This window comes from Odocoileus virginianus, chromosome 14 (genome assembly GCF_023699985.2).
Source record: "Odocoileus virginianus isolate 20LAN1187 ecotype Illinois chromosome 14, Ovbor_1.2, whole genome shotgun sequence".
Classification (NCBI taxonomy): domain Eukaryota; kingdom Metazoa; phylum Chordata; class Mammalia; order Artiodactyla; family Cervidae; genus Odocoileus; species Odocoileus virginianus.
Genome location: NC_069687.1, coordinates 33,988,197 through 34,011,924, shown reverse-complemented (window position 1 = coordinate 34,011,924; position 23,728 = coordinate 33,988,197). Strand labels below are relative to the sequence as shown.

Below are 23,728 nucleotides of genomic sequence, written 5' to 3'. Positions count from 1 at the left end.
GACACCTCTTCTTAATATCTTCTGCTTCTGTTATGTCCATACCATTTCTCTCCTTTATTGTGCCCCTCTTTGCATGAAATGTTCCCTAATTTTCTTGAAGAGATCGCTAGTCTTTGCCATTCTGTTGTTTTCCTCTATTTCTTTGCATTGATCACTGAGAAAGGCTTTCTTATCTCTCCTTGCTATTCTTTGGAACTCTGCATTCAGATGGGAAAATCTTGCCTTTTCTCCTTTGTCTTTAGCTTCTCTTCTTTTCTCAGCTATTTGTAAGGCCTCCTCAGACAACCATTTTGCCTTTTTGGATTCCTTTTTCTTGGGGATGGTCTTGATCACTGTCTTCTGTAAAATGTCACAAACCTCCATCCATAGTTCTTCAGACACTCTATTAGATCTAATCCTTTGAATCTATGTGTCACTTCCACTGTAGAATCGTAAGGGATTTTATTTAGATTATACCCGAATGTCTAGTGGTTTTCCCTACTTTCTTTTAAGTCTGAATTTTGCAATAAGGATTTTATGATCTGAGCCACAGTCAGCTTGCGGTCTTGTTTTTGCTGACGGTATAGAGCTTTTCCATCTTCGGCTGCAAAGAATACAGCCAGTATGATTTTGGTGTTGATCATCTGTTGGTGTTGATGTCCATGTGTAGAGTCTTCTCTTGTGTTTTTGGAAGAGGGTGTTTACTATAACCAGTGTGTTCTTTTGGCAAAACTGTTAGACTTTGCCCTGCTTAATTTTGTACTCCAAGGCCAAACTTGCCTGTTACTCCAGGTATCTCTTGACTTCCTACTTTTGCATTCCAGTCCCCTATGATGAAAGGACATCTTTGTTTGGTGATAGTTTTAGAAGGTCTCATAGGTGATCATAGAACTGTTCAGCTTCTTTGGTATTAATGGTTGGGGCATCGACTTGGACTTCTGTGATATAGAATGGTTTGCCTTGGAAAGGAACAGAGATATTCTGTCATTTTTGAGATTGCACCCAGTGAATGGCTCAGTCTCCCACCGGTCTCCAAGGTCAAATTCCCTGGGAGTTCTCAGTCCCTTTGCAGGATGCCCAGGTTAGGAAATCTGTTGTCGGTCCTAGAACTTTCTTAACAGTGTGAGAATTTCTTTGATATAATTGTTGTGCTATTTTTATATGTTAAAGCACATCTCTGTTTAGATTAAAACAAATTTCTGTGCTTATAGCCACCTGTCTGTAGCTAGTAACTACTAAACATAGACAGTGTATGTATAGAACTTTTTGAATTAGGAGTGATTTAAACATCTGTTTCTTGTAATCTGTTGGATAGCTTTCTTTTTCCCCTATCTGTTCTCCATATATTTCTGTCTAGATCTCCATTTCTTATGGGTTAAGGTCATTTGCTCTCTTTCCCCTTTTCCCCCCTCCATTTCTTTGTTTCCTTTTGAATTTTTCCCATGGTTTTGCACGAAGTTGTTCCCTCCACTTGGTCTTCTTTGATCTGTGTTCTTCCAGGCTCATCTCCTTCTACTCTGCTTTTTACCTCCTTCCCTGGTTCATTTCCTCTCTCTTCAGCCTTCCGTACACCTTCCCCCTCTCCTTCCCTCAATGCTCCTTCTTTCTCTATTTTCTTCCTTCCTTTGCCCCATCGTATCACTGTATAGAATGACGTGTCTCTGTAATAAAGTCCCTAGGCTTTTGAAGGCCCTAGGCTTTTGAGCTTCTTGTACTTTTGCCTTTGTTTTGCCATATTCTTTGTGTACAGTTTTCACATTTCTCTCTGGCTCTGGTATCAGCTTGTAGCAGTCCTTTTATTTTCTGTTTTAAATTATTTATAGATTTAACAATCAGATAAGCAAACTTACAAGAATCTTTCTGGAATATGAGAGCCTAACCATTGGGTCAGGGTGTGAGAGGCTGTTCCACTAGTAAAGTCCATAAACATGAGACTTGGTAAAATCTGCTTTGACTGCCTGGTGATAACAGTGAGAAAACTGTGAGCTTCAGATCAAGTGAGTGAGGTCTTAATAGCTCATCTCTGACCCTAACTAGCAAGGCAATGTTGGACAGATTTCTTTACTCAGAGATAGTTTTGTTGCAGTTAGAGGCAAGGTCCCAATATAGTGCTTGGCACATAATATGTGCTCCATACCAGATAATGCTTTACAACTTAGGGTTTGTTTTTTGTTTTCTTTTTCTTTTTTTTTTTGCTACTTTTCAGGAATTTTTGTTGACTGTAAAAAGGTAAGTCTGTTTAATAGCTTGAGTTGGAGATTGGTAAGCTGTTACTGTAACAGAGTTTTTCAGCTTAAGCAATGTCGACTTACTGGGCCAGATAATTATTTGTTTGGGGAAGCTGTCTTGTTTATTGTAGTGTTAGCAGCACCCCTGGCCTCTACCCACTAGATGCCTGTAGGACACCTCCACCAGTTGTCACAAGCAAAAATGTCTCCAAGCATTGCCGAATGTTTCCTAGGGGACAGAATCATCTCGGTTAAGAGCCAATACTGTAAATAAATGTCTGTAGGTTTTATTATAAAATTTCTCCAAATACTGAGCACAAAATAAATGCTTATTGAATTTAAATCATAATAACATGTATCTTTGAATTCCATTTTGTTCAAGCTAGGTTAAAAAATATTTACAGAGTTGGTGTTTTTTGGGTACAATCTGTAAGTTCATTAACTTACAGTGTAATATTTAGAAATTCTTAGAAGTCTCTAAGAATAGCTCTGCAGAATAAGAAAATAAGAAAACGGGTTATGATTTCAGGAGACTAGTTAGATAGGAATTAGTTGTTCATCCTTCATTGTGTTCTCGTAATAGGTTATACGTGTCTACTAAATTTTATGTTTTTTTGTTATCATTACTATTTATTGTGTTGCACTCTTATTAAACTGAGTTTATTAAGCATAAGAAATATGTAGTATTTATTTTTTTACTCTTATATCCCTCTCTTCCCCAAATCTTGGCACATTGCAAGTATTTAATTAAAGGTATTACATTGGAATGATTTTGCAGTTTAAATAAGAGTTTTCTGTTGTATTAACATTTGTTTTAAGTGTAGCGCGCCTGTTAGGATTAAGTTAATTTAGTAAATCAGTGGGGCTGAAATGCTGTAGAGGGTGGGCTTTATCTCTAGAATTAAGCCTCCTTTTAAGGTATGAAGAGAGGGTGCCAGTGATGTGATCCTAGGACCACGTGAATGTCACACACCCATGCTTGCCTTCTGACATCATTTCACTAAAGTATTGTGTATAACAGGCTGCTGATGAAAATAATCTTAGCATTCTATTTTTAAAACTGACTAACATGCTGATAATCTAAAGACCTGTTTTTAAAGGTGAAAATATTTTAGCTCTTTTACATTTTAACTCTTTGCCTATATTTAATCTCATATATGAAAAACTCCAGAGGAATCTTGTTCTGTTTAAAAAAGCTTCAAAATTATATAAATTAAATATAAAAATAATAGTGATATTAAACAATATACAATAAAAAGTGAAAGTCCTGTCTCACATCTCTTTCCCATCCACCTCCTCACCCCAACAAAAGGACTATTTCTCAGAAGTTACCACTAGAGGGTATTTATTCTTATTCTTCTTTGGCATAACTATAAATGTGTATGTGTGTATATTTTACTATGTTGTAAGAATTAAGCTAAACTAGAAGTGTCTGATATAATGCTCAATTTATTTAACATTTATTATATGTGTTCATAAGGGTTTTTTTTAATGAGATCTCGAGATTTGTGGTTTGTGTCTTTTCCACCTCCCAGGATATCATGAGCCCTTTCTTTCTCTGTAAATGTAGATCCACTGCTTTTTTGTAGCTGCATATGTGTGTTGATAGATGTGTGTGTGCATATCTATCCATCCATATATATGTTTATGCATCCAAATATACATACATATGCATAATACATATACCGTAATTTAATCATTCCATCATTAGAAAATGCAAGTATTCCCTACTTCTTTTTGCATGTTAAATAATGCATTAGTAACACTCTTATGTACTGTTTCATGCAGAATAGATGTTAAAAGTGTGATTATTTAGCCAAGAGCATTTGTACTTTTTATTTTAAAACCTACTTATAAATTACCCTCTAAAAAGACTATGCTGTGGAATTCTCATTTGTGGCAAGATTTTTTAAAGTTTGGGTTACTCTCTCTGTTGTTTCTTTAGGAGAACTGTTCAGTTAACCCTCAAAGCCCTGTAAGTAAAATGGTCATAGCATTTAACCGTCCAGTTTTAGCTGATCATTATGTTTTTTAAAGTTAATAATTTTAATAAGCATCTTAGGGATTTTTATTACCTAGAAATGGTTAAGACTTCTGACTTTATCAAAATATAATATTGTTGATAGCCACCTTTGAATATTTTATATTTGTTAGAGATACTTAATTTGTAAGGAAGTTCTGTGAGTTAAGGATAACAAATGGATTGACTGATGCTGCATGTGGATTTTATTAAGCAGAATATACCAGGGTTGTTGCTCAGTTGCTAAGTCTTGTCTGATTCTTTTGAGACCCCATGGATTACAGCACTACAGGCTCCCTGTCCTTCACTATACCAGTGACATGTTATCGAAACCTTTACCTCTTCATTCATTCATTTATTTTTTGTCTGTGCCATGTGGCATATGGAATCTTAGTTCCCTGACCAGGGATTGAACCAGTGCCCCCTGCAGTGAATGCTTGGAGTCTTAACCACTGGACCAGGGAAATCCCATACCCCATTTAGATATGAGATATCATGTAGCAGTATTTTTGTTTATATTAAAAAGCTTAATAGTTACGCTCATGAAATAGTTGTGAATTTCGGATGGTATTGACTGCTTAAGTTGATGTATAAGTAACAAATTTAAGAAACCTAATTCAACTGAGCTAAAAAGGAAGTTATTTGCTTTCATGACGAGCACAAGCAAAAGTAAAATCTTAATTTCAGGCTGAATGACCTAAGGGTTGAAAAAATGTTAATTGTATTCTCTCTCTCCATTTCTCAGCTCTTTTCTTTTAGGTTAGTTTTATTCTCAAACACTTTCCATATGACTAAGATACATCATCTTTACAGCTTTCAATAATAAGAGGTTAGCCTTCTCTTACAACTTCTGCCTGAACTCTGATCCTATTTAGTGATATTAAACTAGGTATTTTGTGATTGATAATCATAAAAACACATGGGGTGGGAAGCAACAGAATGCCAATGAAACGTGTGCTGTCTAATAATTTAGCATTTTAAGTGACTATTAAGTTGCTAATTCTTATATTTTGAAAGATTTTTCAATGATTTCTCAAACAGTAATTTTTTCTTACTATTAACAAACCTATGTAATAGGGCAGGCATTGTTACATTTTAATATTTTACACAGGAGAAGGGAAGTTACCAATAATAGCTAAGATAGAATTGAATAAATTTGTTACTTAATGATTGAAGGTTAATTCGTAATTCAGTCAGTAGTTGAGGCAGAATGAGATTCCTGTTATTTAAATTTACCAGTTCAGTGTTCTTCCTGCTATTTCTGCCCACCTCTTTGCTAGAGTTAAAAGTAAAAGGATTTGATTTGTAAGATTTGTTTATTTAAATTGGGAGGTGATTGGTAAGAGAGTAAATCACTATAAATTTTTTTTATTAAAATAAGTTATTCCTGATATTTTGAAACTTAACAATAGATGAACTCCTGGTGATTAAAAGTAAAAGTGTAATGTTTCTTTGATAGTGGAAAATTTAGAATCTTATCAGTGTCTTCTCTAATTTCTTACTCCTGATATATGTGCATTATTTACATATAGACAGTTTAGTCTCTACTTGGGATAATTCTAATTCAAAAGGGATATTTTCATTAAGACTGATTACTAAAACCTCTTCTATATATCTGGAAACAGCTGTTCAGTCGCTGAGTGTGTCAAACTCTGTGATCCCATGGACTATGTAGCCCAGGCTCCTCTGTCCTCTGCTGTCTTCTGGAGTTAGCTCAAATTCATGACCATTGAGTGGTTGATGATGTCTCATCTCATCCTCTTCTTCCCCCTTTTCCTTTTGCTTTCAGTCTTTTCAAGCCTCAGGGTCTTTTCTGTTGTGTCAGGTCTTCACATCAGGTGGCCAAAGTATTGGAGCTTCAGCGTTAGTCCTTCCAATGAATATTCACGGTTGATTTCCTTTAGGGCTGATTGGTTTGATCTCCTTGCTGTCCAGGGGACTCAGGAGTCTTCTCCAGCACAATCCCAAAGCATCAATTCTTCGATGCTTAGGCTTCTTTATGGTCCAGCTCTCATATCTGTACATAACTACTGGGAAAACCATAATTTTGACTATACGGACCTTTGGTAGCCAAGTGATATCTGTACTTTTTAATGTGCTGTTTAGGTTTGTTATAGCTTTCCTTCTAAGGAGCAAGCGTCTTTTAATTTCATGACTGCAGTCACCTCCCACAGTGGTTTTGGAGCCCAATAAAATAAAGTCTGTCACTGTTTCCACTTTTTTTGTTTGCTATGAAGTGATGGGACTGGATGCCAGGATACTATTTTTTTTAATGTTGCGTTTCAAGCCAGCTTTTCCATTTTTCTCTTTTACCCCCATCAAGAGTCTCTTTAGTTCCTCTTCAAACAATATGAAAGCACAATTTAGCCACTGTTGAAAGGATAGCCTTAATATCTGTTACTATCCCTGGAGAATAGGCAGATGATTATGACAAATACATTTCACTGAAAACTGTTTTAAGTTACTTGTGATTTTCCATTTTCCAGCTGAGTGGACATTTTTCTCAGAAACATTTCTTTCAGTATAAATACATTTATATTAGGTAGCAGAAAATGAAACTCCTTTCTGAAAATTTTCAAATTTTGTGTGCTTTTAGGAAATCATAATAACAACTTAGACAATTTTTTTTTCACCTTTTAAAACTGCTAATTCTAGCAAATGTTTAATGGTGAACAGTCATATATTTTGTGGTTTGAGAAGGGGGATAATTTTGAAATTATGTTTCACTAGGTCTATAGTTTGCTGCAAGGATATCTAGTAAGTGTGAAAAAGAAAATGCAGGAAAGGAGAACCAAGTACATACTTAGGTGAGAAACTAAGTCTTGACCGGATAAGATTTTTTATACTTTATTTTTGAGTTTCAAAGCATTTCATTTTATTAACATGATATAGCAGAAGAATGGAAACACTGCCTTTTTAGAAATGGAGTTGTTTTAAGAAGCTAACATTTTCCCCATTTTAGAAGCACAATATTTTATGTTTTAATAACAGATTCTGAGTTTCATTTTTCTGTTAAGTTTATGGATTAGAACATATCCAAAATCTAAGCGATAACACCATGATAAGATGTCCTTTTAATTTTCTCTTTTATTAATATATGATACCATACAGTGACAATGATAGTAATCGAAAATATTTGTGAAATCTCAAATACTCCATATTTCTAGTAATGCAGTTTTAAGTATTTTTATCTTTAAGTCTTTAAATAATGCAGTCTTTTTATGTGTTTGTTAATCTTTTGAAATGGTCAGTATTTGTGTGTGCGTTTTTTGCTAGCTGTTCTAGAAAAATATAATAAATTCACTAATTCATTTTATGTGTTTATAGCCAAGAGTATGGTTCTCCAGATTCTTGATTCATACCATTTTTGAGGCTGGGGAAATGATTATGTTCAGTTATTCTGTTTTTAATTCCACTGCCTCCCCCATGTAAATTTTTGTTTGTTTTTTTGTTTGTTTTTGCTTTGCATATGAAAATAATTTTAATACAAAAGTAGAGTCACATTTCAATGGGCTCTGGACTCAGACTGGTTTGGTTTCATTTCTGGCTTTACTGTTTAATCATAGCTTTGTGGTGTTTGGAGGTCTTAATACCATCTCTAGTCTCGTTGTCTTTATTACTAAAATATTACTTCCTTTCTAGGATTGACATGATTAATAGTTGATAAATGCTACTTCTGTTACTATTTATGAATACTATATATATAAAATCCTTCTTAAATTATGTAAGTAATAGATAATCATTGTAAACATTTATAAAATACGGAAAAGCACAGAAAGAAAAATAAATCACCTGTGATTGTACTTTGTTTTTTGGTGATAAAATGGTGATGTGTAGACTTCTTTAAAAAAACTATATACCTTTTTTTTTTTTAAGAAATGTATATTTTAAAGAATATTTTCCCTAACTCACTGATACATTATGCAGGTTGTCCTTTGTGTTTGCAGTCTTCCCAGATGGCACTAGTGATAAAGAATGCACCTGTTAATGCAGGAGATGTAAGAGATGTGGGTTCTATCCCTGGGTTGGGAAGATCCCCTGGAGGAGGGCATGGCAGCCCACTCCAGTATTCTTGCTTGGAAAATCCCATGGACAGAGGAGCCTGGTGGGATGCAGTCCATGGGGCCGCAAAGAGTTGGACACGACTGAAGCGACTTAGCATGTTTTGTGTTTCAGTATTCTGTAATATTAATACTGCTACAAAGGGTTCTCCTTTATGAACATTTATTTCTAGTTCCTTATTGTTGTAAATCATGTCATGAGGATCTTGTGCTTGAATCTACTTTCAGTTCAGTCAGTTCAGTCGCGTCTGACTCTTGAGACCCCATGGACTGCAGCACACCAAGCATCCCTGTCCATCACCAACTCCTGGACTTTGCTCAAACTCATGTCCCATCGAGTTGGTGATGCCATCCAACATTCTCATCCTCTATCATCCCCTTCTTCTGCCTTCAGTCTTTCCCAGCATCACGGTCTTTTCCAATGACTCAGTTCTTTGCATCAGGTGGCCAAAGTATTGGAGTTTCAGCTTCAGTGTCAGTCCTTCCAAGGAATATTAAGGACTGATTTCCTTTAGTATTGACTGGTTTATCTCCTTGCAGTCCAGGGGACTCTCAAGAGTCTTCACCACCACCACAGTTCAAAAGCATCAATTCTTTGGTGCTCAGCTTTCTTTATGGTCCAACTCTCACATTCATACATGACTACTGGAAAAACCATAGCTTTGACAAGACTGACGTTTGTTGGTAACATGATGTCTCTGCTTTTTCATATGCTGTCAAGATTTGTCATAGCTTTTCTTCCCAGGAGCAAGTGTCTTTTAATTTCATGGTGTCGGTTACCATCTGCAGTGATTTTGGAGCCCAAGAAAATAAAGTCTGTCACTGTTTCCATTGTTCCTGTGTCTGTTTGCCATGAAGTGATGGGACCGGATGCCATGATCTGTTTTTTTTTTTTTTTTTTTGAACATTGAGTTTTAAGCCAGCTCTTTCCCTCTGCCTCTTTCACTTTGATCAAGAGGCTTTTTAGTTCCTCTTTGCTTTCTGCCATAATGATGATGATATCTGCATATCTGAGGTTATTGATATTTCTCCAGGCAATCTTGATTCCAGCTTGTGCTTCATCCAGCCCGGCATTTCACATGTTGTTCTCTGCATATAAGTTCAATAAGCAGGTTGATAATATACAGCTTTGACATACTCCTTTCCCAATTTGGAGCCAGTCCATTGTTCCTTGTCCAGTTCTAACTTGCTTCTTGACCTTCATACAGATTTCTCAGGAGGCAGGTAAGGGGTCTGGTATTCTCATCTCTTGAAGAGTTTTCCACAGTTTGTTGGAAAGTCAAAGTCTTTGGAGTCGTCAATAAAGCAGAAATGAATGTTTTTCTGGAGCTCTCTTGCTCTTTCTGTGATCCAATGGATGTTGGCAATTTGATCGCTGGTTCCTCTGCCTTTTCTAAATCCAGCTTGAACATCTGAAAGAACCTACTTTACTTTTTAGATTATTTTATTAGTAGAAATGATCAAAAGTAAGTCCTGATTTTGGTGCATTTTTCCAACTTATTTTTCCATATGTGTTTAGTTTATAATTCCATCAGCAGTGTGTTTTTTTATTTAGTATAATCATGTTGAAAGACAATTTCTTGCCTGTTTGTTACGCTTTATTTAAATAGCATTTTCCGGTGTATTTGATTCAGATTTTAGGAAATAGGATATATGTTTATCTATCTTCAATAAATTGTTTTGTGCATTTTCCTTGCCTCTTATTAACCTTTTTGCAATTTGTTTAGACTTTCACATGCTAAGCACCTGTCTGTATTACTTTACTGTGAGGGTGGGGTGTTAGGAGTTGAATTGTGCTGCATGTTCCCCCTCCAACCTCCTCACCAATTTGTTTGTTGAAGTTCTAACTCCCAGTACCTCTGGTCCATTAAAGAGGTAATTAAGGTGAAATGAAATCCTATGGGTGGTCCCTAATCCAGTGTGATTGGTGAACGGATAAGATAAAGACACAGCATACACAGAGGAGAGAACATGTGCCAACACAGATAGATGATAGCCATCTTCCAGCCAAGGAGTGAGGCCCTAAGAATAAAAAACTCTATCAAGACACTTTGATATTGAACTTTTAGCCTCCAGAATCATGAGAAAGTAAATTTATTTGTATAAACCACCCAATTTGCTTATTTGTTACAGCAGCCCTAGAAAACTAATATAGGGCCTAAACCTTTTTGCCTGTCATGTTTTTATAAATATTTTTGACTAATATATTATTTGCTAGTAATATTGACTTCACAGGTGGCACTAGTGGTAAAGAACCCACCTGTCAATGCAGGAGACATAAGAGACTTGGGTTTGATCCCTGGGTCGGGAAGATTCCCTGGAGAAGGAAATGGCAACCCACTTGAGTATTCTTGCCTGGAAAATCCCATGGACAGAGGTACCTGCCAGGCTACAGGCCATGGTCGCAAGGAGTCGGACACAACTGAAATGACTTAGGACATAGCACAATGTATTATTTAACTTTTAATTTTAGGTATGCCATTGCTTTTTTAGAGGTATGGAAAATTTCCTCTTTTGTCCCAAAGCTTAGGAAATCTTACATTCTTATTTTAAATCTATATGGATGTGTAAAAAGTCTCATCCTTCTCAGTATTAAAGTACTTAAAATATGATATAGCAGAACACAATAAAAACAATAAATTTTTCATACTCTTTGATCCTTTAAAGCTTTGTTTATCATATTTCAGACTTTTTAAGAATTTTATAACATGTATATCTAGGGTGAAACAGATCACCAGCCCAGGTTGGATGCATGAGACAAGTGCTCGGGCCTGGTGCACTGGGAAGACCCAGAGGGATGGGGTGGAGAGGGAGGTGGGAGGGGGGACCGGGATGGGGAATACATGTAAATCCATGGCTAATTCATTTCAATGTATGACAAAAACCACTGCAATGTTGTAAAGTAATTAGCCTCCAACTAATGAAAATAAATGGAAAAAAAAAAGAATTTTATAGGAATACCAATATAATCATTTTGGATAGAGCCCTGTGAAGGAAAGCTTTTTTAGCTTGTTTTGCCTATTTACCTATTTATATAGCATTTTCCTACCACATAAACTGATCATTTTTATAGTCTGTCCCTGCTGTGAAAACAGTATCTAAGGTTCCTGTATTCCTAAACATAAAGGTCATCTAGTCAAGGATATGGTTTTTCCAGTAGTCATATATGGATGTGAGAGTTGGACTATAAAGAAAGCTGAGTGCCGAAGTATTGATGCTTTTGAACTGTGGTGTTGGAGAAGACTCTTGAGAGTCCCTCAGGCTGCAAGGAGATCCAACCAGTCCATCCTAAAGGAAATGAGTCCTGAATATTCCTTGGAAAGACTGATGCTGAAGCTGAAACTCCAATACTTTGGCCACCTGATGTTAAGAACCAACTCATTTGAAAAGACCCTGATGCTGGGAAAAATTGAGGGTGGGAGGAGAAGGGGACGAGAGGATGAGATGGTTGGATGGCATCACCATGGACATGAGTTTGGGTAAACTCCAGGAATTGGTGATGGACAGGGAGTCCTGGCGTGCTGCAGTTCATGGGGTCTCAAAGAGGACGACTGAACTGAACTGAACTGATCCCCTGTTTGTTGTCACTTCAGTCGTGTCAGATTCTGTGACCCTATGGACTTCAGCTTGCCAGGCTCCTCTGTCCATGGGATTCTCCAGACAAGAATACTGGAGTGGATTGCCATTTCCTCCTCCAGGAGATCTTTCCCACCCAGGGATCAAACCCCCATCTTTTATGCCTCCTCCATTGGCAGGCAGGTTTTTTTACTACTAGTGCCACATGGGTACACCTCTGAAACCACAGCGCTATCTACAAAAGTAGGCACTCTTAGGACAGTTTTGGCTGCAGAAGCAGACACTCACCCAGGCACTCTAGCTCTACACATGGCTCCAAGGCCACATCTCCTGGGGAGAGGACAGGCATCCTGACCAAGCAGGCCAAAGTTTAAGGTTTCCTGGCCTAGAGCCGGTAGACCTGGGTTCCCAGAACTGCCTCCCCAAAGCCAGGGTCCCTTTGAATGCCTCACCTGGCACATCCACCTTATGCCTCCCTCTGTAAACACAGGTGCCAGCTCTCCATGATGTCTTGATGCAGACAGCCACCAGGAGTGATGAGAAGGGAAGCCTCCCACCTCTGGGCAGTGGGAGGCGGTGTGGAGCAGAAGTGGGTGGGCCCTGGATCTCCGGATTGGGTCTGGGGGCCACGTGGCTGCCACCCACACTCAGAAAGCCAGGATCACCTCGCAGCAGCCCTGTGGACACACAGTCTATTCTCTGCTCCTCACCACACTCCCCTCTTTCTGGCCCAGGCCCTGTTCTATTTGCAAATCTCTTTTTGTTTTTGTTTTGTTTTTTGTCTCTGAAGAGGAAATTGGACAGGAAATTTTACAAGGATCCTACCAGTAGAATAGTGAATTTATATCATTAGGTTTTGTTTGCTGCAGTATTGTGCTTTTCACAGAGGCAGTTGTGTTGGTCACTTTGGTTTTTTCTGGTTGGTTAAATGTTTGTAACTTCATGTGTGTGTGTGTGTGTGTTAGTTGTGTGACTGACTCTTTGTGACCCTATCGACTGTAGCATGTCAGGTGCCTCTGTCAATGGATCCAGCCAAGAATACTGGAGTGAGTTGCCATTCCCTTCTCCTGGCAGATCTTCCCTACTGAGGGGTCAAACCCAGGTCTCCTGAATTACAGGCAGATTCTTTACCATCTGAGCCACCAGGGAAGTCCTTGTAACTTCGTACTTAGGAAAATTAACAGTAGCACTTGAAGACCTTTCTGGTACTTCATGTTACTTAAATGATTGATTTTCTTTTTAATTCTTTTCGGTTAGGTCCAGTAAATAACTTGAGAAACTTTATGGGACTTCCCAGGTGGCGCTAATGGTAAAGAATCTGCTTGCCAAGGCAGGAGACATAAGAGACACGGGTTCCATCCCCTGTTAGGGAAGATCCCTGGGAGAAGAAAATGGCAACCTACTCCAGTATTCTTGCCTGGAAAATCCCATGGACAGAGGAGCCTGGCATCCTACAGTACATAGGGTTGCAAAAAGTTGGGCATGATTGAAGTGACTTAGCATGTATGCATATAGCTTTTAGATAAATTTTCAAAACAGACTGGATCAAAAACAAGGAGAGCCTGTGTGAAGGCATCAGGCAGTTACTCAGTGTAAGTGGTGTAGGAACCAAGACTTCAGAGAAGAATCTTTTTTTTTTTTTTTTAATTTTTATTAGTTGGAGGCTAATTACTTTACATCATTACAGTAGTTTTTGTTATACATTGAAATGAATTAGCCATGGATTTACATGTACTCCCCATCCCAGTCCCCCCTCCCACCTCCCTCTCCACCCGATCCCTCTGGGTCTTCCCATTGCACCAGGCCCGAGCACTTGTCTCATGTACCCAACCTGGGCTGGTTATCCGTTTCACCCTAGATAATATACATGTTTCAGTGCTGTTCTCCTGAAACATCCCTCCCTCGCCTTCTCCCAGAGTCCACAAGTCTGTTCCATACATCTGAGTCTCTTTTTCTGTTTTGCATATAGGGTTATCGTTACCATCTTTCTGAAGTCCATATATATGTGTTAGTATACTGTAATGGTCTTTATCTTTCTGGCTTACTTCGCTCTGTATAATGGGCTCCAGTTTCATCCATCTCATTAGAACTGATTCAAATGAATTCTTTTTAATGGCTGAGTAATATTCCATGGTGTATATGTACCACAGCTTCCTCATCCATTCGTCTGCTGATGGGCATCTGGGTTGCTTCCATGTCCTGGCTATTATAAACAGTGCTGCGATGAACATTGGGGTGCACGTGTCTCTTCCAGATCTGGTTTCCTTGGTGTGTATGCCCAGAAGTGGGATTGCTGGGTCATATGGCAGTTCTATTTCCAGCTTTTTAAGAAATCTCCACACTGTTTTCCATAGTGGCTGTACTAATTTGCATTCCCACCAACAGTGTAAGAGGGTTCCCTTTTCTCCACACCCTCTCCAGCATTTATTGCTTGTAGACTTTTGGATAGCAGCCATCCTGACTGGCATATAATGGTACCTCATTGTGGTTTTGATTTGCATTTCTTCAGAGAAGAATCTTGTGTAAGTGAGATAACTTCTCCAACAATATTTACCTGGGAAGTACTGACTAATGTGGAATGTGGACAGGAATCTAAAAATCATCCCAGGAGTACTATTGCTGAAAGATGGAAAAAACAGCACAGAGCTTTTGATGGATACCTATGGAAATCAAGTAAAGGAGATTCTTTCCTCAGTACATATGTTGAATCCTGGGATGGGAAACTTAAAATGCTAAGTAGAAAACCTTTGAAAATCAAGGTGGAGCTCCTAATGTTTTTGTAAAGCAAAAATGAGATGTGTCATTCTCCTGAGATTGGTCTCATGAACAACAAACTTTTAGTTGAAACCTGGGGGAAGGAGGGGATGAAAGAAAAAACCAGAGGATGACTCAGTCTTAGCAGGGCAGCAGCCTAATCTGGACTTGCTGTTGCCCATTGGCCTCATGAAGAGAGAGAAGGGTGAACCCCTTGTGGAGAATGATGTCATCAGGAATCTCTGCAAGTTTTTATGTACAAAGATTATAGAATCCACCAAGATAGGACTGCATGACCAGAACAAAAGGAAAAACAAATAATAAAAACAGACTCAGAGATTATCTACGTCATTCATATCCATTTAGATGATATTTAAAGTGTGGTTAATATATCAAGAACATAGAGCAAACTGGAGAAAATAGGTGAAAAATGATTTTTTATTATGATATTGGATGTGTACAAAGCAAATGGAAACACATTATGTCAAGTTAAAAACTCATTGGATAGGTATAATAGAGGATTAGACATATCAGAAGACAAGATAATAGAAAATACCCAGCTAAAGGAAGGAAAGAAGATAAAGGAGAAAACAGAAAACGAGGGCTTAGAGATTTGTGCTATAACAAAAAAATTTTCAAACATTTGGATTATCAGAAAAAGGGGAGAGAGAATTGGCCAAAAGTAATTTTGAAGATATGCAGAGTTTTTAAAAATTGATAAAATATATCAACCTAGAGATTCGGAAATTTATGTTTTCCCTAAGCAGGGATACAGATAAAACCACACTTGAACAGTTAGAATGCAAAAATCAAAAGAGAGAACAATATCTTGAATGGAGTCTGAAAAAAAAGAATATGACCTTCTTAGGAGCCAGTAATAAGACTGATATCAGACTTCTCAACAAACAATGGAAGCCATCTTGAAATTGTTTTGAATTCATTACCAGCAACCTTGACTATAAAACAAATGAAGTGACCAGTAAAACAGATCAACAACAATGAACTGAAGGTTCCTTATGGAGAAGAGAGAAGACCCCATAAAGGTATCACTGGAGTGAAGAATAATGGAAAAGCTGTGAATTTGAGAGTAAATATAAATTGATAATTGAACTAACTGAAAACAAAAGTAACTTTATAGGGTTTAAAAGATAGGTAGAAAAAACAAAAACAAAGGGAAAGGTGAGAGGAATAAATGGAAATGAAGTGTTTAAAGAGTTTTTATTGAGGACATGGTAATTTCTGTTAGACTATAGTAATTTCAAAAAATGCATGTTGTAATCTCAGTGGTAACCACTGAAAGAATAGTTTTAAAAACGGTAGAAGTATGAAGGGGGGTGAAGAATAATAAAAAATAATTGTTTAGTTTTCAAACAAAGTCACGAAATCTAGAACTGTCAAGTCAGAAAAACAATTAGATGATAGATATAAATATTCATATTTTGACAGTTGAATCATACATATATTTTTAAAAATTTTATTAAAGACAAAGATCTTATTTTCCTGTATGAAAAAGTAATGTGTATAAGTAGGCAAAAACATACTGCATTTTTGTATACTTATTTTGTTTTTCTGACAGCTGCTTTGTGATATTGGCCACAGTGAAGAAAAACTGGGTTTTAACTATGAGGATATCATAATTTGGTAAGTATAGTTCAGTTCCCTTTTCATACCTTCTGAATTTTAGTAATTTCAGTTTTAGTAATTTTAAACTAAAAATAGGTTACTGTAGCACCTTGTATTGATTTTATAGAAAGAGTTGTGTGAATGTTAGAAAAATTTAGGATCTCCAACATTTTTAACATTTTTAACTGTTACCCTATTGTTCTTATTGGTATTTTGTAATTTTCAAATAAAAAAATCAAAAGTAATGTTGAAAAGTACCTGGACTTCTACAGTCTTTACTTCTAAATTAAACACAGAGTAAAAGTTCTCATGTTATTCCCAAGAGCAAGAAGAACCTGTATGATTATCTCTACATCTCGCCTAAGACAACATGTGCTTATGGCAAACCTGATTTGCTCAAGCCTACCAAGAAAGGCAGTGTTACAGTTTCATAGCCATCTTTTTGGTATGCTTAGGAATTAAAATTGGTATAAATAGTCTCTTCCTACTGTCATTATAAAGCATTTTTATTTATTGGCTTAAACCATTGATTCTTTGAAACAAGTGAAACAGGTAGGTGAATAGAGAGTGATAGATTGTAGAGGCATATGTGATACAGCATGAAAAAGGCATATATAATTTCCCTTTGTTTTTATAAACTACAGAAGGTAGGAATATACCAAAGAGGCACAAATTAAAAAACAGCATTAGTGAAGTGCCATGGCTTAACAGTGAATAATTTTTATATATGTAAAATGACGAGTAGCTTTGCTTATTTCAGCTAAGGAAGTATTTGATACCACAATTTTGTGTGTATTTGAAACTCATGTAGCATGACTTTTTGTTTTCATACAGCTTGCGGTTAGCTTTATTGAATGAAGCAAAAGAAGTGCGGGCAGCAGGACTTCGAGCTCTTCGGTATCTCATCCAAGACTCCAGTATTCTGCAGAAGGTGCTAAAATTGAAAGTGGACTATTTAATAGCTAGGTAATTTTCTTAGAGCCCTCTTTTTATATGTTTTTTATTTATTTTTATTTTTTAAATATGCATGTTTCAATGCCATTCTCCCAAACCATCCTACCCTCGCCCTCTCCCACAGAGTCCAAAAGACTGTTCTATATATATCTCTGTCTCTGGCATACAGGGTTATCATTACCATCTTTCTAAATTCCATATGCGTTAGGATACTGTGTTGGTGTTTTTCTTTCTGGCTTACTTCACCATATGGCTCCAGTTTCATCCACCTCCTTAGAACTGATTCAGATGTATTCTTTTTAATGGCTGAGTAATACTTCATTGTGTAAATGTACCACAGCTTTCATATCCATTTGTCTGCTGATGGACATCTAGGTTGCTTCCATGTCCTGGATATTATAAACAGTGCTGCAGTGAACACTGGTTTACATGTGTCTCTTTCAATTCTGGTTTCCTTGGTGTGTATGCCCAGCGGTGGGATTGCTGGGTCATATAGCAGTTCTATTTCCATTTTTTATATGTTTTTTAAATCATATATTAGGTTTTAGCATACCTATCATAAAGTATACAGATTTTTTGTGAAAAGCCTGTAATTTTATAGGCTTTTAGTGTAAAGCCTGTAATAGGTACAACCAAGTACTCTATTATCCCATATAAGATATGGCACATTTTCAGTATCCCAACCAAGTCCTCTTGTGTCCCCCAATCAGTAGTAAACATTGCTCTGACTTCTCATTTTAGACTAGATTTTCTTATTTTTGAGTATTATATATTGGAAGTACATGTTACTCTTTTCTTTCCTTAGTGTTATCTGTGAGATTTATCCATGTTGATTAAAAAAAAAAATTCCATGTAGTATTTCATGTTATAAGTAGAGTATAACTTATTTATTCTGTTGATTTTTTTTCTTGGTTGTTTTCAGTGTTTGACTATTTTGAATAAAGCTGCCCTGAACTTTGTTGGACAAGTTGTTGGTGGATATTGTGCGCTTATTTGTTTTAGGTACATATGTAGGAGTGGAATTGCTGGGTGATAAGTTTTTATGTGTATTTAAATTTAGTAATAAGTTCCATTGCAGCTCAGACAGTAAAGCGTCTGCCTACGAAGTGGGAAACCCGGGTTTGATCCCTGGGTCAGGAAGATCCTCTGGAGAAGGAAATGGCAACCCACTCCAGCACTCTTGCCTGGAAAACCCCATGGATGGAGGAGCATGGTGGGCTACAGTCCGTGGGGTCGCTAAGAGATACGACTGAGTGACTTCACTTTCACCTTCACTGCCATGCAGTTTTCCAAAGTGGTTGTACTGATTTCCATTCCTGTCATAAATACTTGAGTGTCCTAGTCTCTCCATATTCTTACCAGCATTTACTGTTTTCAGTTTTTAATTATACCTTTTTTGCTGTGGTTTTCATTGTGAGTTTCATTGTGCTTTTAATTTCCATTTCCCTTTCATTTGTCTGTTGACTGTTTGGATATCCTATTTGTTTTTTGCTCATTTGTAAATTGGATTGTCTATCTTTTTGTGTAGGAGTTCTTGATATCTTCTGGATATGATTCCTTTCTAGTATACTAATTGAGAATGTCCTCTCCTAGTCGGTTTACTTTGTCTTCTTACTCTTCTTAATTAATAAAATCCAATATAGCAGTCTTTTATTTTATGGTTAATGAGTTTGGTCTTCTTTGGAAGAGAGGTCTCTTTGATCTCTTCTGAAGAGTTTACTCCTTATATGTTGAAATAATCGTCAGGTCATGATTCATTTTTATCAATATCCAATAAATATTAGAGGCATTTAGTGAAAAGATTTTTGTGTTCTAAATTAGTTTCATTTTTGTTGTAAGTCAGATAATTGGTAAGTATGGATCTATTTTTGCTTTCCCTGTGTTCTTTATTTGGCCTGTTTGTCTGTTCTAGTTCTATTTTCCCCCAGTTTTAAGTATCTGTAGCTTGACAGTAAGTTGTTATCTGTTAGTGTAAGTCCTCCTTGAGGAAATAAGTTTCTGGGTTATTTTGAGTTCTTTATTTCCACAAGAATTTTAGAATCAGCTTGTCCATTACTGTCAAACTTTCCTAGGTATTAATAGTAATTGCATTGAAGCTCTGGATAAATTTGGGGTGAATTGACATTTTAATATCAAATCTTCTCAATGTTTATTTATTTGGAACTTTAAATTCTCTCAACATTTTGTAGTTTTCTAGCAGAGGTCTTGCACACATTTGTTAGGTTTATCCTAAGGCATTTATTGCATGATAGTGTTAATGTAATTAAAAAAATTTTTTCATAGTTCTCCCTGCTAACATATGGAAAAATAATTGTAGGGCTTTCTTTTTGTATATTCTTTCTTACCTCAGTGATCTTGCTAAATTCATTTTTTAATTCTAATTGTTTTTAAGGTTATTTTATTAGAGTTTCTATGTACATTAGTATTAGTTGCAATTGATGACCATTTTGTTTCTTTCTTTCCAATTCTTAGGTTTTTCTTTTCCTCCTTATTGTGCTGGTTAGAATATTGCACTGACTAGAAATGGTAATTGGATACTTGTTTTGCTCCTGAACTCAAGTTGAAATTGTTCGGCTTTTGCCATTGTTTATGATACTTGATGTAGATTTTTAGTGGATTTCTTTATGTTCCTTGTTTGCATTCCTGAGGTAAACACCATTTGCTCATTATGTCTTTTTATTTTTAATTGTATTTGATTTGCTAATAGTTTGTGGGAAAATGTTTGCAATTATGCTTATGAGAGGTATTGGCCTATTTTTTCCATTTTTCTAATCTTGTTTGATCTTGGTAGCAAGAGTATGTTTATAAAACAACTTTTGAAATATTTCTCTCTTTATATTCTCTGGAAGAATTTTTATAAAAACTTATCTAATATACTGTTTTTTACTGTACATTATCAGTAGAATTCACCAGTGAATCTTTCTGGGCCTGTGGTTTTTTATTTTTAAGGAAGTTTTAATACTATGAAGTCAGTTTTTTTATTTGTTTACTGGCATAATACTATTCAGATTTTCTACTTCCTCTGTCAGTTCCTTATATATTTTGAAGCTTTGTTATTGCATTCATATTTAGTATTGTTAAACCTTCTCATTGAGCTAATTGTTTTATAGTTACAAAAATGTGTCTATTTCTAGTAATACTTCTTTTATGAGTGTTCTTGTTATCTGATACTAAGATAGCTATACTAACTTTCTTTTTATTTCTTTTATTTAGGGTTTGCACAATATATCCTTTTTTGTCCTTTCACTTTTTCTTTTTCTTAAAAATTTCAGTTTCTCTCCTGTTAACATCATAAATATTTTTAAAAAATTTAATTTGACCATTTTTGTCTTGATTGGCATATTTAGACTGTGTCTAGTGGTTTTTCATATGCAGGGTCTATGGGCTTTATCTAATGTAATTATGTTTATGAGTTTGTCATCTTGCTATTATTTTTCACATATATTTGACTTTGCTATCTTGCTGTTCATATTCTGCTTGTCACATTTATTCTTTGGTCTTGCGTTTGTCCTTTTTTGCTTCTTTGGGGAAAAGTCAAGATATTTTTTTTTTTCCTCTTCTATTAATGTATTGGCTTTAAAGCCTTTTCTTCTTTAGCAGTTGCCCTAGAGATTACATTTATCCTTGGTATATTAAGGTTTACCACTTTTATTACAGCCAGAACCTCTTACAGTTTGACCATATAACCTCCCCTCTTGTCTTTGGTCATGTTACATTTTTATTTCTCTATATATTTGTAAACCCACAGGACAGTCCTGTTAATTGTGTTAAATTGGAACTCATGATATTTACCTATGTTATTTACTCATTCCAGTATTCTTCCTTCTTGCATTTCTACACTTTTATCTTGGGTCACTTTCTTGAATTCCCATTACTGTTTTCTTGTAGTTTAGGTATACTGAGTTGAAATCTTTCATATTTTGTCTATAAATCCTCTATTTACATTCCCACTTGAAGGCTATTTTTTTTGATCAGTTACTATTTTTCAGTGCTTTAAGTTACTGTGTTCTGGATTTTGTTTCTAAGTAAGTAGTTTCTCTTGTTGCTTCTTTTAAGTGATAATGTCTTTTTCTCCTTTGGCTACTTTAAAGACTTTTCTGTTACTTTTCTCTCCTATCCCCTGATACTCCAGCTATACATTGTTGAATCTACACTCTCCCACATGTCTCTGATGCCCTTACTGTAACATTATTTTCAGTGTTTGTTGTTGTTAACCTTTGTGCTTTCTACTAACCTGTGCTTTTTTTTCCCCTTCCATTGTGTTAGTAAATCAGTCTCTTGAATTTTGAATTTCAGTTACTATATTTCTGTGATTTATATTTTACTCTTACATAAACATTCTATATCTCTGCTTTATTTATTTTCTTGGACATAATAATCAGTTATTTGTAGATCTCTTACAACAATTCCAATATGTGAATCACTTGAGTTTTGTTTCTGGTGTTATTATCTTGGATTTTGGCTACTTGACCTCTTTTTTTTTATTGTCTTAAAACATCTTTCATATTATTACGTGATTGGATGTGAACGTTGTATATTAAAAGGGTTTGGCTCTTGGATCATGTTTTTATAGACTTATGCTTTATTCTGGAGTGTTGATTTATTACACTGATTCTGTTAAAATTTGCTTTTTCCCTTGCCTTGGCTAGGAAGTGTCTATTGAGAATCTCAAGTGAAAATGTGAATGTTTAGCAGAACCTCTTCATCTTGATCAGCCTTGAGCCCTAACAGCTTTCTTACAGTATTATATACCTGCTAAAATTTCTGCTCAGTTCTTTGGCTGCTCAGCTGTAGCTTTTTGCTTGGTTTTTTGGACTTTAACCCTGCATTTGCATAACATAGAAATTGGCAAATGTCTTGGAAAGAAGATTGCATGCAGATTTTTGCTTACTCTTCTATTTTCTTTTTTCTGAGACTTTTTCCCCCTCAAGTCCCAGCCACTTTGGCCGTGCCAGAGTTCAGTCTCTCTACACAGTACAGCAAGATTTTTGTTTTTTTTTAGAACTCTATTCACTTAAAACTGGGAATTGACAAGTGTACCCAGGTACAAAACCTGAGTGAATATGGAGCTTGCGCTTTTTTCCAGGGATTATTATCCATTGCCCTTTTCGCAGTTGCTTTATAAAGTAACATATTTAACCTTTATAGTTATCTTTGGCAGGAGGATTGTTCAGATCTTTGGTGGCCAGAAATAGAATTCTGTGTCTGTTTACTTTTTGATAAAATTGTTTTAGATTAATTATATTCAGATAGCAGAAATGCTTTTTGAATAGCAAGTTATCTATTTATCAATATATAAAATATTGATTAGAACAGTGAACTGTCTAAACATAAGTAAGAATGAATTATTCTGCCACATAAACCAAAACTCTTTAGAAATTGAATAATTTAATGAACTTTACAGAGAAATGTCAGTTAAATGATATTTGAGCATTAATTTTTGAAGTACTTTCACATTTCAAATTATATTTTAGTAAAATAGAGTTATTATGAATAATGTAAGACTTTTAATGTAGTCATAACATGCAAAATTTAGGCTGCAGTTAAAATCACAATTAAACTAAAACTTAGGCTTGAAATATTTTTCCTTCACAGTTTTTGAAAAATATCTGTGAACTTGTATCAAAGATAGGTGAATATCTCTTTCAGTAGATTTGTGATATTTTGCTTTTTAAATATGTTTATTTCTGTATAAATGTATATAATTCTGTAAATTATTTACTATATTCTTTCTTGGAGTTTTAAATGAAATAGTTTTGATTTATAACAAGTATTTATCACTGGAGGTATTAAATTAAATATCTGCTGGTACTGAAAAATTAAATATATTAACATTTAAAAATACTGTATTGACATGAAAATGGGTCTGTCTGATCATGGTATTATACAAAAATTTAATAAGATTTTTATCAATAATTAAATATCTTATATATTCTTTAGGTGCATTGACATACAGCAGAGCAACGAGGTAGAGAGGACGCAAGCACTTCGATTGGTCAGAAAGGTAGGCTCCACGTCTGAGAGAAAAGGCAGATTTACGGTTGTCATGTTACGCATTTCACAGTTTTAGATTTAGACTGTCTTGTGAAATCTATTAAAATTTAAAGACTGAATTCTCATTAAACATTTTTATTTTGTTGAAATGATAGGAGTTAAATAGGTCTATTAAACTTCAAGGTAAGCATAGATATTTTGTGTAATTATTCTATGTGATTGGGTATAGCTGGGACAGTTATTTTTTTATAAAATGTCCATTGTAAAGAATATTTCTTCCTTTATTAGACATACAAAGAAATTACTGCTCTGATATGTTATTGGAGAAAGAGGATTACTTGTGTGGCACCCCCATTTTGTCTTAATTATATACTTGTGGTTAATTCTGTTTAAATGAATGTCAAAGGAATTGCCAGCTGGTTGTTTTGAAGATGAATTTGGATACATCAGTAGACAGTTGCAGTAAAGAATTCAGGCCATTGTACAGAATAAAAGGTCAAAATCTAAACTCTGCAAAAGAAGATGTTGAGGATAATCCA

At 35.6% G+C, this 23,728-nt stretch overlaps 1 protein-coding gene across 3 annotated transcripts in view; it reads left to right on the top strand.

Annotated features, from left to right (window-relative positions):
- The window catches only part of RICTOR (RPTOR independent companion of MTOR complex 2), a 123,722-nt gene that overhangs the window by 38,863 nt on the left and 61,131 nt on the right, over positions 1–23,728 (top strand). For all 3 annotated transcript variants that reach the window (XM_020869379.2, XM_020869378.2, XM_020869382.2), the window contains exons 4-6: positions 16,195–16,259; positions 17,076–17,207; positions 23,136–23,199. In XM_020869379.2, the coding sequence (XP_020725038.1) occupies positions 16,195–16,259; positions 17,076–17,207; positions 23,136–23,199 (261 nt within the window). The remainder of the gene's footprint in view (positions 1–16,194; positions 16,260–17,075; positions 17,208–23,135; positions 23,200–23,728) is intronic.